Source organism: Moschus berezovskii, chromosome 19, assembly GCF_049115385.1.
Source record: "Moschus berezovskii isolate FMDL1 chromosome 19, NW_MosBer_1.0, whole genome shotgun sequence".
Classification (NCBI taxonomy): Eukaryota; Metazoa; Chordata; class Mammalia; order Artiodactyla; family Moschidae; genus Moschus; species Moschus berezovskii.
Window position 1 is genome coordinate 51340528 of NC_142478.1, and position 18734 is coordinate 51359261.

General features: G+C 42.2%; 1 protein-coding gene across 2 annotated transcripts in view; it reads right to left on the bottom strand.

Annotated features, from left to right (window-relative positions):
- Positions 1-18734, bottom strand: part of GLT1D1 (glycosyltransferase 1 domain containing 1) — a 120441-nt gene that overhangs the window by 24382 nt on the left and 77325 nt on the right. For both annotated transcript variants that reach the window (XM_088827839.1, XM_055405244.2), the window contains 2 exons: positions 11565-11608; positions 9329-9449 (listed from right to left, as the gene is read on the bottom strand). In XM_088827839.1, the coding sequence (XP_088683965.1) occupies positions 9329-9449; positions 11565-11608 (165 nt within the window). The remainder of the gene's footprint in view (positions 1-9328; positions 9450-11564; positions 11609-18734) is intronic.

Consider the following 18734-nt stretch of genomic DNA (forward strand, 5'->3'; position numbering starts at 1 on the left):
GCCACTGGACCAGCAGGGAAGTCCCTAGAGTATACATTTTTAAATTACCATCATTCTCACTTTCCCTGATGGGTAATTTTCTTTCAGCACCAGCCATACGAATGCCACCAGGTCTATACACATCCCTTTGGCATGGATACAGAGGTAGGAGAAATAAGATTTATCACCTGATTACCCACTAAACAATCTTTCCAGTCTCAAAGGCCTGGGGTCAGCCAGCATGGGGTTCCTCATGATGATAAAAGTCTCCAAGTCATGAATTTCCCTTCTCATGATGTAGGGTAAAGATTGAGACCCTCCACTGTCATTAGAATCAAAGCTATGGTTTTTTCCAGTAGTCATGTATGGATGTGAGAGTTGGACCATAAAGAAGGCTGAGCACCGAAGAATTGATGCTTTTGAACCTTTGGTGTTGGAGAAGACTTTTGAACATCCCTTGGACTGCAAGGGGATCAAATCAGTCAATCCTAAAGGAAATCAACCCAGAATATTCCTTGGAACGACTGATGCTGAAGCTCCAATACCTGAGACGTAGAGCCAACTCACTGGAAAAGATCCTGATGTTGGGAAAAATTGAGGGCAGGAGGAAAAGAGGGCAGCAGAGGATGAGATGGTTGGATGGCATCACTGACTCAAGACATGAGTTTGAGTAAGCTCCAGGAGATAGTGAAGGACAGGGAAGCCTGGCATGCTGCAGTCCATGGGGTCACAAAGAGTTGGACGCAACTTAGCAACTGAACAACAACTGTTATTACACTTGGGGACAAGAAAAGTCAGCAGCACAGGCAGAAAGTAACTCCACATCTCAACTATTAGAGTCACAGCCACCTTACGAGCCCACTGTTTGGGCCTTCGGTTCTGACCTCCAGTGAGTACCATCTGGCATTTTGGAAAAGATCACAGGCCAGGAATCACAAAACTGTGGTCTTGCCCTGGTGGAAGCTTTGCTCTCAACTGACACAGGGGTCTCAAATCCATTGCTCATCACCATCATTTTGGGGAGACAAAGTTCATCTTAAACAACAAGGATTTACTGTATAGCACAAGCAACTGTATATTCAATATCTTATAATAACCTGTAATAGAAAAGAATTGGAAAAAAAGAGTATAGATGCATACATATAACAGGATCACTTTGCTGTACACCTGAAACCAATATTATATTGTAAATCAACTACACTTCAATAAAAGTGAAAGAAAAAAAAAACATGTCATTTAAAAAGCACATGGAAATGCTATTTTCATTCAGCCAAGATGTGACATTAAGGATGGTTGATTCTCAAGTCACTGTCTTTAGGTGTAAAGTTACCTCTTCAAAAAGGCAAAGTCTCAGAATATGACTGTGCTGTGATGCTGGTCCTGATGAACACAGTGCCTGGGAATGTCTTGGGGAGATGGTGTTTGGAGATGAGTGAGCTTACCCTCTGAACCCCTTCAGGTCATGATCCGGGAAAAAGGCAGTGTTGGGGAGGGGCACTTGGAGCAGAAATCAGCCCAAATCTGGTATCTGGGGCCCCATTTGGGGACTAAGAATAGGAAACATCAGAGCTCAAGAGGTACCAAACACCTAGTCAAGTTTGCAGTCACTGGATTTCTCTTGCCCACCATGAGCTCTTCAAGCATCCAGCAAGTGGGTGGAAGCTTCAAATTTGAACTTTTAAAAAAGCTTTGTTGGGGCTTCCCCTGGTGGTCCAGTGGTTAAGACTCCACCTTCCACTGCAGGGGGTGTGGGTTTGGTCCCCAGTTGGGGAACTAAGATTCTACATGCCGGGCATTGTGGCCAAAAAATGAACAAATAAAAATAAATTTAAAAGCTTTGTCTCTGGTGCACCATCCTCAGCAGGGCTGATAAGGGTTTTCAGAGACATGACCCCCCCCCAGTCTACACTGCAGATCAGTCTTTGGAAACATAGCCACCAGGGCTCTGTATCCACACAGTAAGTGGGCTTTTGAAGGGTGCCTTATATAGGTGTCTGTATTGGGCTTCCCAGGTAGCTCAGTGGTAAAGAATAAGCCTGCCAATGCAGGAGACATGGGTTCTATTCCTGGGTCGGGAAGATCCTCTGGAGGAGGAAATGCAACCCTCACGAGTATTCTTGCCTGGGAAATCCCATGGACAGAAGAGCTTGGTGGGTGACAGTTCACGTTTCAAAGAAATGTGTCTTATCAAATGGGATTTTGCATGCCTCTGCAACAAAACAAGGGCTTCCCTGGTGGCACTGGTGGTTAAGAACCCACCAGTCAACGGAGAAGGCAATGGCAAGCCCCTCCAGTACTCTTGCCTAGCAAATCCCATGGATGGAGGAGCCTGGTGGGCTGCAGTCCGTGGGGTCGCTAAGGGTCGGACATGACTGAGCTACTTCACTTTCACTTTTCACTTTCACACATTGGAGAAGGAAGTGGCAACCCACTACAGTGTTCTTGCCTGGAGAATCCCAGGGACGGGGGACCCTGGTGGGCTTCCGTCTATAGGGTCACACAGAGTCGGACACGACTGAAGTGACTTAGCAGTAGCAGCAGCAGTAGCAGTCAATGGAGAATACCTAAGAGAACTGGGCTTGATCCTCGTATTGGTTAGAATCCCTGGAGGAGGTTATTCAACCCACTCCAGAATTCTTGCCTGAAGAATCCCATTGACAGGGCAGGTTGGCCGGCTACAAGGTCAAAAAGAGTGGGACACAACTGGTGAAGCGATTTAGCATGCACCCATGCATGACAAAACAACGCTAATTCTGAAAGGTCAAAAGATCCCCTCCCTCCAAAGTGAGATGCACTTATTCTGTGATTAACCACTTTGGGTCTTTGAATTGATTCTAATGAAATCCACCCTCCACAGCTCCTCTAAAATCAGTTTCATTCAAAACCCTCATCCCAAAGGTTATTTTGGAGTTTTCAAAAGGAACACAGTGTCGGCATCTGAAAGCAGACGGAATTACTCAGAGCTGCCTTTCCTTTGAAATAAATGAGATCTGACAGCAATTCATCTGCAATGAAATGCTGTATGTGCTGGCTACAAAATCATTCCCGAAATCCACTTTACCTTTTCTTAAGAAGGTGGGGGAGAGGAAATGTGTATTTACATACAAAGGAGCGATTCAGCAAAGCTTGAGGACTGGTACTCTAAGAATGTACATTTTTAAAGCTAATATGAAGAGTACAATGTACTGCTCTAGTGACTCTAGTTGAAAGCTGATTTTAAACCACAATGGAGATTAATGCTAATCATTAAGCTCAGATTGAGATATTAGGCATTCAACATCTGGCTGAAGAAGAACATGTCACAAATCCAGGCTCTGTGCTCTAAAAGCTTCCGAACACGAGAATTAAAGGCATCGGTATATAGCTTCTACCCCAGCCCATGGTATTTTATTTTTTTATGTTTGCTTTTTTAAATGATGCCACATTTGCAAAAAATATTAGGCATACAACATCAGTCATTTCTTAAGTTTATGTAGCATGATTTTTTTTTCCTGCTTTAATTATTTACCATGACCTCTGAAACATCAAAATTCACAAATTGTACCCTTGGTCAGTAAATTCAACAAGCGTCCAAAGGAATAAACGGATGTTACAAACACTTATGATACAATAGTAGCATCACTCTAATTAAGTAGACCCTGAAGTAAAAAACTAGGGTTATGAGAATGCAGATGTGAAGTGTGATTCAGAGTCGGAGGACCAATGGCCAAACATTTCCTTTTCTGCAGGGGGTAGAAATAGATTCAAGGGATTCAAGCGATTAGATTAAAAGGGAATAGATTCAAGGGATTAGATCTGACACAGTGCCTAAAAAACTATGACAGAGGTTTGTGACATTGTACAGGAGGCAGTGATCAAGACCATCCCCAAGAAAAAGAAATGCAAAAAGGCAAAATGGTTGTCTGAGGTGCTCTTAAAAATAGCTGTGAAAAGAAGAGAAGTGAAAAGCAAAGGAGAAAAGGAAAGATATGCCCATTTGTATGAAGAGTTCCAAAGAATAGCAAGGACAGATAAGAAAGCCTTTCTCAGCAATCAATTCAAAGAAATAGAGGAAAACAATAGAATGGGAAAGACTAAAGATCTCTTCAAGAAAATTAGAGATACCAAGAGAACATTTCATGCAAAGATGGGCTTGATAAAGGACAGAAATGGTATGGACTTAACAGAAGCAGAAGATATTAAGAAGAGGTGGCAAGAATATACAGAAGAACTATGCAAAAAAGATCTTCATGACCCAGATAACCACAATGGTGTGATCACTCACCTAGAGTCAGACATCCTGGAACGTGAAGTCAAGTGGGCCTTAGAAAGCATCACTACGAACAAAGCTAGTGGAGGTGATGGAATTCCAGTTGAGCTATTTCAAATCCTGAAACATGATGCTGTAAAAGTGGTACACTCAATAGGCCAGCAAATTTGGAAAACTCAGCAGAGGCCACAGGACTGGAAAACATCAGTTTTCATTCCAATCCCAAAGAAAGGCAAGAAGGCTCAAACTACTGCACAATTGCACTCATCTCACATGCTAGCAAAATGATGCTCAAAGTTCTCCAAGCTGCTTCAACAGTATGTGAACCATGAACTTCCAGATGTTCAAGCTGGATTTAGAAAAGGCAGAGGAACCAGATATCAAACTGTCAACATCCGTTGGATCATCCAAAAAACCAAGAGAGTGCCAGAAAAACATCTATTTCTGCTTTATTGACTATGCCAAAGCCTTTGACTGTGTGGATTATAACAAACTGGAAAATTCTTCAAGAGATGGGAGTACCAGACCACCTGACCTGCGTCCTGAAAAATCTGTATGCAGGTCAAAAAGCAACATTTAGAACTGTATATGGAACAACAGCTTGGTTCCAAATCAGGAAAGGAGTACATCAAGGCTGTATATTGTCACCCTGTTTATTTAACTTATATGCAGAATTCAGTTCAGTTCAGTCGCTCAGTCGTGTCCGACTCTCCGCAACTCCATGAATCACAGCACTCCAGGCCTCCCTGTCCATCACCAACTCCCGGAGTTCACTCAAACTCATGTCCACAGAGTCGGTGATGCCATCCAGCCATCTCATTCTCCGTCGTCCCCTTCTCCTCCTGCCCCCAACCTTTCCCAGCATCAGAGTCTTTTCCAGTGAGTCAACTCGCCGCATGAGGTGGCCAAAGTATTGGAGTTTCAGCTTTAGCATCAGTCCTTCCAATGAACACCCAGGATTGATCTCCTTTACAATGGACTGGTTAGATCTCCTTGCAGTACAAGGGACTCTCAAGAGTCTTCTCCAACACCACAGTTCAAAAGCATCAATTCTTCGGCGATCAGCTTTCTTCACAGTCCAACTCTCACATCCATACACGACCACGGGAAAAACCATAGCCTTGACTAGATGGACCTTGGTTGGCAAAGTAATGTCTCTGCTTTTTAATATACCATCTAGGTTGGTCATAACTTTCCTTCCAAGGAGTAAGCGTCTTTTAATTTCATGACTGCAATTAGCATCCGCAGTGATTTTGGAGCCCCAAAAAATAAAGTCTGACACTGCTTCCACTGTTTCTCCATCTATTTCCCATGAAGTGATGGGACCAGATGCCATGATCTTTGTTTTCTGAATGTTGAGCTTCAAGCCAACCTTTTCACTCTCCTCTTTCTCTTTCATCAAGAGGCTTTTGAGTTCCTCTTCACTTTCGGCCATAAGGGTAGTGTCATCTGCATATCTGAGATTATTGATATTTCTCCCAGCAATCTTGATTCCAGCTTGTGCTTCTTCCAGCCCAGCGTTCCTCATGATGTACTCTGCATATAAGTTAAATAAGCAAGGTGACAATATACAACCTTGACATACTCCTTTTCCTTTCTGGAACCAGTCTGTTGTTCCATGTACAGTTCTGACTGTTGCTTCCTGACCTGCATACAGGTTTCTCAAGAGGCAGGTCAGGTGGTCTGGTATTCCCATCTCTTTCAGAATTTTCCACAGTTTATTGTGTTCCACATAGTCAAAGGCTTTGGCATAGTCAATGAAGCAGAAATAGATATTTTTCTGGAACTCTCTTGCTTTTTCGATGACCCAGAGGATGTTGGCAATTTGATCTCTGGTTCCTCTGCCTTTTCTAAAACCTGCTTGAACATCTGGGAGTTCACGGTTCACATATTGCTGAAGCCTGGCTTGGAGAATTTTGAGCATGACTTTACTAGCGTGTGAGATGAGTGCAATTGTGTGGTAGTCTGAGCATTCTTTGGCATTGCCTTTCTTTGGGATTGGAATGAAGAATGACCTTTTCCAGTCCTGTGGCCACTGCTGAGTTTTCCAAATTTGCTGGCATATTGAGTGCAGCACTTTCACAGCACGATCTTTCAAGATTTGAAATAGTTCAACTGGAATTCCATCACCTCCACTAGCTTTGTTCGTAGTGATGCTTTCTAAGGCCCACTTGACTTCACATTCCAAGATGTCTGGCTCTAGGTCAGTGATCACATTATCGTGACTATCCTGGTCGTGAAGATCTTTTTTGTACAGTTCTTCTGTATATTCTTGCCACCTCTTCTTAATATCTTCTGCTTCTGTTAGATCCCTACCATTTCTGTCCTTTATCGAGACCATCTTTGCATGAAATGTTCCCTTGGAATCTCTAATTTTCTTGAAGAGGTCTCTTGTTTTTCCTATTCTGTTGTTTTCCTCTATTTCTTTGCATTGATCACTGAGGAAGGCTTTCTTATCTCTCCTTGCTATTCTTTGGAACTCTGCATTCAGATGCTTATATCTTTCCTTTTCTCCTTTGCTTTTCGCTTCTCTTCTTTTCACAGCTATTTGTAAGGCCTCCTCAGACAGCCGTTTTGCTTTTTTGCATTTCTTTTCCATGGGGATGGTCTTGATCCCTGACTCCTGTACAATGTCACGAACCTCCATCCAGAGTTCATCAGGCACTCTATCTATCAGATCTAGTCCCTTGAATCTATTTCTCACTTCGACTGTATAATCATAAGGGATTTGATTTAGGTCATATCTGAATGGTCTAGTGGTTAAGTACATCATTCGAAATGCTGGACTGGATGAAGCACAAGCTGGAATCAAGACTGCCAGAAGAAATATCAATAACCTCAGATATGCAGATGACACAACCCTTATGGCAGAAAGTGAAGAACTAAAGAGCCTCTTGATGAAAGTGAAAGAGGAGAGTGAAAAAGTTGGCTTAAAACTCAACATTAAGAAAACTAAGATCATGACATCTGGTCCCATCACTTCATGGCAAACAGATAAGGAAACAGTGACAGACTTTATTTTGGGGGGCTCCAAAATCACTGCAGATGGTGACCGCAGCCATGAAATTAAAAGATGCTTACTCCTTGGAAGAAAAGCTATGACCAACTTAGACAGCATATTAAAAAGCAGAGTCATTACTTTGCCAACAAAGGTCCATCTGGTCAAAACTATGGTTTTTCCAGTAGTCATGTATGGATGTGAGAGTTGGACTATAAAGAAAGCTGAGTGCTGAAGAACTGATGCTTTTGAACTGTGGTGTTGGAGGAGACAGACTCTTGAGAGTCCCTTGGATTGTAAGGAGATCCAACTAGTCAATCCTAAAGGAAATCAGTCCTGAATATTCATTGGAAGGACTGATGCTGAAGCTGAAACTTCAGTACTTTGGCCACGGGATGGGACGAACTGACACACTGGAAAAGACCCTGATGCTGGGAATGATCGAAGGCAGAAGGAGAAGAAGGTGACAGAGAATGAGATGGTTGGATGGTATCACCAACTCATGGACATGAGTCTGAGTAAACTCCAGGAGTTGGTGATGGACAGGGAGGCCTGACTTGCTGTAATGCATGGGGTCGTAAAGAGTCGGATACGAATGAGCAACTGAACTGAACTGAACCGAACAGGGGGTTTTATCAAGTGCTAATCCATAGGACTTTTGCGGCATCTATTGTCTTCAAGGCATGTGTAGAGAACTATAGGAAATTCCATACATTCGATGGCTTGTGATTTAGGGATATGAAGACAACTCAGCACCGAAAGCTGGTTATGACAGGACGGATGGCATCTCCTCCATCTTATATCACTCTTAAAGGAACCCAGCATGCCATGAACCAACAGCAAAATAAGAGAAAGTAAAAACCCTACTGTATTAAGTGCACACTGGTGATGACCTCAAGTCACTAGCATAAAGCCATTAAGATATCCAGGTAAGGGAATTCCCTGATGGCACTCTGCACTTTCACTACTGTGGGCCCGGGGTTTAATCCCTGGTCAGGGAACTAAGATCCCTGAAGTTCCAGGGCACGGCCAAAAAAAAACCAGAAAAAGTTTTAAAAGATATCCAGGTTGTGACTTTCTTGGCAGTCCCGTGGTTAAGACTCCATTCTATCAATTCAGGAAACACAGTTTCAATGTCTGGTCAGAGAACTAAGATCTCACATGACATGCTGCACAGCCAAAAAAAAAATTTTAAGATACCAAAAAAAAAAAAGATATCCTGGGTAAACACCCAATTATGGAAAATGCTCGGTAAGAAAACACTGCAAAGGGTTTCAAGGTTGGATTAAGTCCTCTACCCAAGAGTTGATACAGTCAAACTAGAGTCTGCCAGGTTTTCAAGAGCAGGGGCTTATTTCAATGCAGAAAACTCCAGCAATGGACTGCAAGGTTGTGCTGGGCTGTGCATATTTAGCCCAAGTAGAGTACGTAATTATTCTTTTCTTTTTGGCTGTGCAGCATGGTGGCGTGTGCAATCTCAGTTCCCCAGCCAGGGGTCAGACCCTCACCCCCTGCAGTGGAAGGTGTAGTCTTAACCACGGGGCAACCAGGAAAGTCCAGGAAGCGATTTTTCAGGGCTGAGCAATAGAAGGAGAGATTCGGTCCACCATCATTCCCGCCTTCCTGTGCATCTGTAACTGCTCCTCTCTGTGTCACCACACCCACCCCCTGACTTGTGCCCAAGCCCATCCCTTTCTTATCCCCTAAATTCTGGGATCATGGCACACACTGAAAAGAGGGAGAAGAAATCAAGACAATAGAAGGCGTCCTACAAAACACACCTTTATCCACATCCTGTCCCAGCCCTTCATAGTCGCCGTCACCTTCCCACTGAAGCTACTTGGTGAGTCAGACAGGCGACACTATCCTAGTTTTATTTCATTTTGTCACTGGCAAGGAAAAATGGCAAGGAGAAAGAAAATAGTATTTTTAAATCCCAGCTAGAACTTCAAAACTACTTTAGAACTCCCGAAGAGACGCCACTGTGCTTGTTAGCTTTAAGAAGCACACAGCTTTATTGACAAATGCATCACCTCCATAACTAAGAAAAGGGGTGATCGACAATTTCATATTTCCACTTTCAGGACTCGTTAGATCATTACCTCCAGAATTGCGGCTGACATGCCTTCAGAGACAGAGCTATTCACCAGCGCAAAGCAATTCTTCATGACCGCATGGAGGTCTTCCTGAGCCATTTCCCTGATCAGTCGTACCCCAGGGGTCCTGAAACAACAGGGAGCAAAGAGCATCTATGGCCAGGAATCTTACAGGGAGAACCTGGGAGGAGAGATGGCAATTTCGGAGAAATACTTAGATCTCCAGGGAAGCATGACTGATATAGGGTTCAGTACAGAAAACCATACTGGAGTGAGAATCTGTTCTATTTCCATCCCTGATAAGGGATGTGAACACACCTGCTTCCATCCTGAATCCTTCTGACCAATGAGACACGTGATTCCCTGATACTGGACGTCAGAGATGTGGCTCTTGCCATTTTTCTCTGAATGATTTAGAAAACAGACCTTTCCTAATAATGCAGCCTTTTTCCCAATGCTTTTTAAAAGATACTCAGAGAGAGTGAGTATCCCTGGTGGTCCAGAGGCTAAGATTCCGTGCTCCCAATGCAGGGAGCCTGGGTTCAATTCCTGGTCAGGGAACTAGAGTCCACATGACCCAACTAAGACCCAGTTCGGTCAAATAAATAAATAAATATAAAAAGATACTCAAAGAGATAATCATAAATGTATCATAAATAGAGAGAAATAGAAATAGTAAAACCAAGAGTGTAAAACAACCAATACCCTTGTGCCCAACACTTTGTCACAGAGGTTTTGCCTTGCTTTATTTTTCTCACTTGACAGTATGGACATTTTTCCCCATTCCCCCAACCCACTCCAGTCTCATGGTTTTGAGGTTATCATTTCACGTAACTGGTTATACTTTTACATACATGCATTCTGTATCTATGAGAAATATGAAGACACCTGATTGCATATGGGGGTGAAAGCAGTGTTTCCCAGTCCTCCGGGGTGGTGGAGTGGCCAGGAGGAGGAGCTGGGATCCTGGGAGGGTAAGGATATACACATAAAAGGGGGATGACCCACATGGGAGAGGATCCTTTTGGCTCTTGTCCTGCCCCATCTCCCCACTTAGAATACGGAAAGTGATGTGTGAGTTCTACAGCTATAGTCATCCTAGAAATGGAAGTCACAAGTAGGGAACACAGGAAAGAGAGACAGGAGACAATGTCTCTGAAGTCTTACTTGGTCCTGGACCAATAACCTCAGATTTTTTTGACGTGAGCAATTAAAACCCCTGGGTGTATAAGCCAGCATTGTTGGGTCTCTGTTGTTGCTGTTTAGTCACTAAATCGTGTCTGACTGTTTTGGGACCTCATGGACTGTAGCCAACCAGGCTCCTCTGTCCATGGGATTTTCCATGCAAGAATGCTGGAGTGGGTTGCCATTTCCTCCTCAAGGGGATCTTCCTGGCCCAGGGATCAAAACTGCATCTTTTGCACTGGCGGAGGATTCTTTACCACTGAGCCACCAGGGAAGCCCTGGTCTCTGTTATGGGCAGACAAATGCAATTGATAGCAAAGACCTTGGCAAATTGCTTTCCAGAGGAATGGCTGCAATTTTCACCCTCATCAGCAGACTTTTTAGTTTTTTTTTTTTTTTTTTTCAGTTTTGACCCATGAGGTAAGGGACAATTATAACCTCAAAGTGGGTTTCCTGGGCATTTCCTGACCTAGCAAGGTTGTATGTCTTCACACGTGCATCGACGCAACTGCTCCCTAGGGAACTGCTGATGCTCCCAGCATGTCAGCTTCCTGGCTTGTCAATGGGGAAAGGAATAGCGCCCAGATTCTCACAGGATCATCAGGAGATTAAAGGAGGAATTATTAATGAAGTGCTGGGAACAGAGCCTGGGACACAGTGAATGCTGGGAACTGGGATTATTTATCAGTCACTAGGCTTCCTCTCCTGCAAAACACCTGTTCACTCCCTATGCTTATCTCTCTCTCTTTTTCAAAATGTATTTCATCATGTCACGCAGCATGTGGGACCTCAGTTCCCTGCTGCTTCAGTCGTGTCTGACTCTTTGTGACCCCATGGACTGTAGCCCACCAGGTTCCTCTGTCTATGGGATTCTCCAGGCAAAGATACTGAAGTGGGTTGCCATGCCCTCCTCCAGGGCATCTTCCCGACCCAGGGATCGAACATGCATTGGCAGGCAGATTCTTTACCATTCCCTGACCAGGGATCAAGCCCGAATCCTCTGCATTGGAAGCTTGGAGTTTTAACCACTGGACCACCAGGGAAGTCCCATACTTACCTCTTTACTTTGGCTTTTACTTCCCTTGTGAAGACTGGATCAACCTGAAAATTTACAGAGATGAATTTTAGGAAAAGCCAGAGATGAACCTAAATCTCAAAAGAATTGCAGATTATGGCAACAGAGACAGACGTCACAACTCAGAAAAGGAAAAAGTAAATCAAATACAAAAGAATACCCCGGAGTCCAGCTACTGCAAAGCAATAAGGAAAAGAAGGACTTGAGAGAAAATTTAAAGACACAAACACATACAGTCATCCTTCAGGATCCACTGTTCCAGGACCCCTCAGATATCAAATTCTCTGGATGCTCAAGTCTTTTATATAAAATGGTATAGTATTTACATCTAACTGAAACACATCCTCCTGTATACTTTAAATCATTTCTGGATTACTTACAGTACTAATATAATATAAATGCAATGTAAATAGGTGCCAATGCACAGAAAATTTAAGTTTTGCTTTTTGGAACTTTCTGGAATCTCTTTTCCTGAATATTTTCAGTCCACAGTTGGTTGAATCTGAGAATACAGAACCTGATGATACACAGGGCCAACTGCATTCCTGTTTCCTGTTTGGTCTATAAGATAAGAGGCTGGTGAAGCTCCAGGTATGGAAAGCCAAGAATTATCCACCCAACTCAAGGTCCTAAAACAGAATTCATTTACAGTCAAGGGAAAATCTGACAAAAACATAATACTTCAATGAAAGTTTTGCATCGTTGATTACAGTGGTGGATTTTGTCATTGAGGCAGAAGGAGTTGGAACCCTTGGTAGATCTAAAATAAAAGATCTGACTGAATTAAAATTTTATTTTTAACAGGGAGCCTTTCCAGACACACAATTTTAAAGCAATGGCACATCCATGGGCTGATACATGGGAAAACAAAATGAGGTCTTGTCCATACAATGAAATATTACTCAGCCAACAAAAAGGAATGAAGTACTGATTTATGCTACAGTATGGGGGAACCTTGAAAACATGATGCTAAGTGAAGAAGTCAGACACAAAAGGCCCTAAATCGTGACTCTTTTTATATGAAATGTCCAAAACAGACAAATCTATAAAGAAAGAGAGGAGATGAGTTGCTAGGCACTGGGAGGTGGGGAGAATGGGAGTGACTGCTAATGGGTATGGGATTTTGGGGAGATGATGAAAATGCCCCAAAACTAGATAGGGATGATGACTGCACAACTTTGTATACATACTTTTAAATGGTGCCTTGTATGACATACAAATTATATTTCCATTTTTAAAAAGCCAAGTCCAACCTTTTAATTAGTTACAATGTGATATTCTTGAGTCTGCACTTCACTCCTATTTCATATTTAGAAGAAATACATCCCATGAGACAGGTGTCATTTTTTTTTTAAGATTTATTTATTGGCTGTGGTGGGTCTCCTTTGCTGTATGTGGGATTTCTCTAGTTGTGGAGATTGGGGGCTATTCTCTAGTTGTGGGGCATGGGGGTGGCTTCTCTTGTTGATGAGTACAGGCTCCATGCATACAACCTTCAGTAGTTGTGGCTCAAGGGCTTAGTTGCTCTGTGACATGTGGGATGTTTCCAGACCAGGGATTGAACCAGTGCCTCTTGCATTGCAAGTCAGATTCTTAACCACTGGATTACTAGCGGAGCTCCCAGGCACCCTGTTTCATCCCATTGTGTCCCTGGTAGTCAATATGTTTGCTGAATTAATGCAAAATTAATAGCAATGTTTCTTAAACTGGTCTCTTATACCAACATTTTTGACTCAGTTCAGTTCAGTTCAGTTCAGTCGCTCAGTCGTGTCCGACTCTCCGCGACCCCATGAATCACAGCACGCCAGGCCTCCCTGTCCATCACCAACTCCCGGAGTTCACTCAAACTCATGTCCATCGAGTCGGTGATGCCATCCAGCCATCTCATTCTCCGTCGTCCCCTTCTCCTCCCGCCCCCAACCTTTCCCAGCATCAGAGTCTTTTCCAGTGAGTCAACTCGTCGCATGAGGTGGCCAAAGTATTGCAGTTTCAGCTTTAGCATCAGTCCCTCCAATGAACATCCAGGATTGATCTCCTCTAGAATGGACTGGTTGGATCTCCTTGCAGTATAAGGGACTCTCAAGAGTCTTCTCCAGCACCACAGTTCAAAAGCATCGATTCTTCGGCGATCAGCCTTCTTCACAGTCCAACTCTCACATCCATACATGACCACGGGAAAAACCATTGCCTTGACTAGACGGACCTTGGTTGGCAAAGTAATGTCTCTGCTTTTTAATATACTATCAAGGTTGGTCATAACTTTCCTTCCAAGGAGCAAGCGTCTTTTAATTTCATGGCTGCAATCAGCATCTGCAGTGATTTTGGAGCCCAAAAAAACGAAGTCTGACACTGTTTCCACTGTTTTTCCATCTATTTCCCATGAAGTGATGGGACCAGATGCCATGATCTTTGTTTTCTGAATGTTGAGCTTCAAGCCAACCTTTTCACTCTCCTCTTTCACTTTCATCAAGAGGCTTTTGAGTTCCTCTTCACTTTCTGCCATAAGGGTAGTGTCATCTGCATATCTGAGGTTATTGATATTTCTCCCGGCAATCTTGATTCCAGCTTGTGCTTCTTCCAGCCCAGCGTTCCTCATGATGTACTCTGCATATAAGTTAAATAAGCAAGGTGACAATATACAACCTTGACATACACCTTTTCCTATTTGGAACCAGTCTGTTGTTCCATGTCCAGTTCTAACAGTTGCTTCCTGACCTGCATACAGGTTTCTCAAGAGGCAGGTCTACACATGCTTTTAAGAAAGCTTGTATGCAGATGTCCAGACTGAGTGGGGCTCTAGAGACAGACCACCTGGGTCAGACCCTTCCCAAACCAATCTCTAGCCACATGGCCATGTGCATATTAACAGATCTCTCTGGGCTTCAGGCTCCTCATCCGTGAGAAGAAATGATAACAGCACCATGGGACTATTGGGAGGATCAAATACTTAAAACACATTCAGTGCTTACAACTTTTTCTGAAACACAGTGACTGCTATATGAGTAGTAGAAGAAAACAGTTAAATATCAAAGCCTTGCTAGAATGAATGACAGCTGCAGATTGCAGCACTAATACAAAAATATCTATACACTTCATCTCAAGTGTGTACTTTCCCAGTGACACTGCCACACTTCTCAGCAAAGACACCTGCACACCTGAAGGTCATCACAGAATCCACAGAAAACACACCATATTCCTGACCATCAGAAGCCAAACTAATGTACTCTTTATGCACAATGACCTCTTCTCAGGTAAATTTACTTCCTGTAGTACCAAGAGGATCTTTAGGGATAACTTTCCACCTGACATAGGGTCCCTACAAGCCTATTAGGATGAAGCTGCAGTGCATGTTTATCACGTCTGTTTCATCCAACTGCAAACTATTAAATGAAACAATCAGTAGACAGGTTTTACCCTGTATCCCTCCCCAGGTTTTATTAAGAATGAATACAATTTTTAAAATAACTGAGAAAATGTTCTTAAACTTAGGCAAGTGTAAGACAAAATTCTAAACATGTCTTCAAAGATAGAGGTAGATGAGGGTGTAAGCACATTTTACAAATACAGTGTCTGCCAGCTCTTCCTGTTACTGCAGATGAGTTTAGAAGTGAAGGCAGATTCAATTTCTATTCTCATTCACACCTCACCAGTAGGTATCAGGAATTACAAACCAAGTCGACTTAATGAATATGATGATATCCCTAGAGTTTGTCATACTGAAATAGTTTTGTGTTTTCAAAAAACTTCATTTTGGTTTCCTCTGGCAAGGAAATTCTGTGTGTGTGTGTGTGTGTGTGTGTGTGTGTGTGTGTGATGGAGTCCAGAAATGCTGTGTGTGTGTGTGTGTGTGTGTGTGTGTGTGTGTGTGTGTGGTGGAGCCCAGATCCTTTAAACTATTCATATGCCGAAGATGTATCCCAAAGAACCAATAATGCAAAGCTCACTCATTTCCCTGAGGTCATGACATCACTTTGATGGTGGATACAGCAAATCTGGGTGTATAACAAAATGGAAATTATTCCTAGATTTTTTAAAAGTGTAATATACTTTAATAGCAAACTTGCAGGAACAGTACAGAAGATACACACCACTAGACACATGTATGTAAAGCAACTCAAAAGTGTACTGAACAGATGGAACCTACCATATGATTAAAATACTGCAAAGACCATTTAGTTGCCATCAACAAGAAACGTGCTTGTTTTAAATATCATATGATGCTGTTTATATTTGGAATTTTTTAAATGATGTAAATGAAATTATTCACAAAACAGAAATAGACTCACTGACAAAAAACAAACTTATGGTTACCAATAGGGAAAGGCATGGAGAAAGGGATATATTAATAGCAGTTGTGTCTGACTCTTTGCAACCCTATGAACTATACAGTCCATGGAATTCTCTAGGCCAGAATACTGAAATGGGTAGCCTTTCCCTTCTCCAGCAGATCTTCCCAGGAATCGAACCGGGGTCTCCTGCATTTCAGGTGGATTCTTTACCAACTGAGCTATCAGGGAAGCCCAACACACAAACACTACTATATATAAAATTGATAAACAATAGGTCTTACTGTATAGCGCAGGGAACAATACTTAATCTATAATGGAAAAGAACCTTTAAAAGAATATATATTTAATGTGTGTTTGTGTGAGTGTTAGTTGCTCAATTGTGTCCAACTCTTTGAAATCCCATGGACTGTAGCATATCAGGCTCCTCTGTCCATGAAATTCTCCAGGCAAGAATAGTGGAGTAGGTTGCCATTCCATTTTCCATGGCATCTTCCTGATCCAGGGATCGAACCCAGGTCTCCTACACTACAGGCAGCGCAGTGTCTAAGCCACCAGGAAAATGTGTGTGTGTGTGTGTGTATGTGTGTGTACCTGAATCACTTAATCTATTATGGAAAAGAACCTGAAAAAGAATATATATATATATATATAATATATATATATAACTGAATCACTGTTCTGTACACTTGAAATACAACTTTGTAAATCAACTATATTTCAATAAAAATTTTTTGCCACTTTACTTTTTTAATTGGAGAATAATTGCTTCACAGAATTTTGTGTTTTTCTGTCATACATCAGCAAGAATCAGCCATAGGTACACCCATCAATAAAAAAATTTTTTTAAGACATTTGTTTTAAGAAAATTCAAACGCTGGCAATATTTTACCTTTCTGTTTCCCACTTTTGATTCTTTTCATTTGAATTATCCTAAGCCATTCAATAACATTATAACCCTAATATCTCATCATGAAAAGGTAAACAATTTCATGAAAGCCTTCTTTTGGCATTACATATGAATTTTGACTAGCTCAGTCAGTAAAGAATCAGCCTGCAGTGCAGGAGACCCGGGTTCAATCCCTGGGTTGGGAAGATCCCCTGGAGAAGGAAATGGCAACCCACTCCAGTATCCTTGCCTGGAAAATCTCATGGACAGAGGAACCTGGTGGGCTGCAGTCCATGGGGTTGCAAAGAGTTGGGCACGATTGAGTGACTAACACTTACTTATGAATTTTGATGAGGCTTCCCTGGTGGTTCAGCGGAAAGAATCCCACTGCAATGCAGGAGACCCAGCTTCAGTTCCTTGGAGGAGGATATGGCAATCCACTCCAGTATTCTTGCCTGAGGAATCTCATGGACAGGGGAACCTGACAGGCTACAGTCCATGGGGTCATAAGAATCAGACATGACTTAGCAACTAAACAACTACCACCATGAATTCTGACATACATGTTTTACTTATGTTAATTTTTAGTCACAAATTCCTCAGAACTTCCCTGGTGGTCCAGTGGTTAACACTCCGTGCTTCAAATGCAAGTGGAGCCGGTTCAATCCTTGGTCAGGAAACTAAGATCCCACATGCTCCATGGTGAGGCCAAAAATTTTTTTTCTTATTAGAAAAAAACAGAAATTCCTTTTGTTTTAAATTTTTAAACATGTTTCTTCTCTCATGATGAGGGGAAAAGATTTCATCAAGGAAAAAAAATTGTATAAGACAGCTGAAATACCTATCTGGAGAAAAGAATGGCTACCCATTCCAGTATTCTTGTATAGAGAATTCCGTGGACAGAGGAACCTCACAGACTCTGGTCCATGGGGTCACAAAGAGTTGGACGTGATGAGCAACTAACATAACCCTTTAACTAAAATTTAGCCGAAGGTGTAACAGCAACTTTCAAGTTTAAAGTACAAACTGCATTAAACTTTTCTGGGCTTGCCTTCCACATCAGTTCATTTTCAAATCTCTTAGTGAAGCCAAGGGGAACAAAACACAAGATAAAGAAAAAAAAAGAAGGGTAGATATTTTTATTTAATGAAAGTGCATGTTATGAAATTTTAAAAAGCGAGAGCATGGCAAGCAGCAAAGAAAATTCTCATTTCCTCCTTCTAAGCTTATTTACTTTCTAGCAAAATACATTGTCTCAACTCCCAGGCTGAAGGAAAATCATCTTAGATATAAGAAATTATCGTGGGAAGTCATTAAGCTGTCACGCACAAGCTGAATGTTCCTACCACATTGCTTATCAAAGAGAACCATAAAATGCACCCACTCCATACGCCCCTGCAAGCAGAAACCACATGCTTTGCCAAAATGGTTGGATCAAGAGATCAAAGAAGCTTTAATAGAAAACCAGAGCCTAATTCAAACCATCCTGCAGCGAAAACAGAATCTTAGCCTGTCAACACACAAAAGAAACATCAGCACAGAAAGTTCTTTCATTCTTTAATTAAATGCCCACATGATGCTGCCTATGAACCAGGTACTATGCCAAGTATTCACTTATTTTGGCCTCATAGGAAACTATGAGGCAGGTAGTGTTTTCTGAGTCGTGCCCACTTTACAGATGGAGAAACTGAGACCCAGAGCAGTGAAGGGTACCCAGCTGGCATGCAATCACTCTATTACACAGCCATGCAGAACTACCCTTTGCCTGACAGGGATGATTTGATCTTGTTCTAAAGATGTTAAGGAACTTGCCAGAAGTAAGCAGTAATGAAGGATTAAGTAGATTTCACAGGGGACTGGGATCTCGCTTTTTGAAATGTTCTTGCTAAGAATGATCACTTTATTTTTTAAATGTGTAACATACACAGCATCACCATTTTTTAAAAAGCAATCTAAGAACTCTCTCTCTGTGTGCGT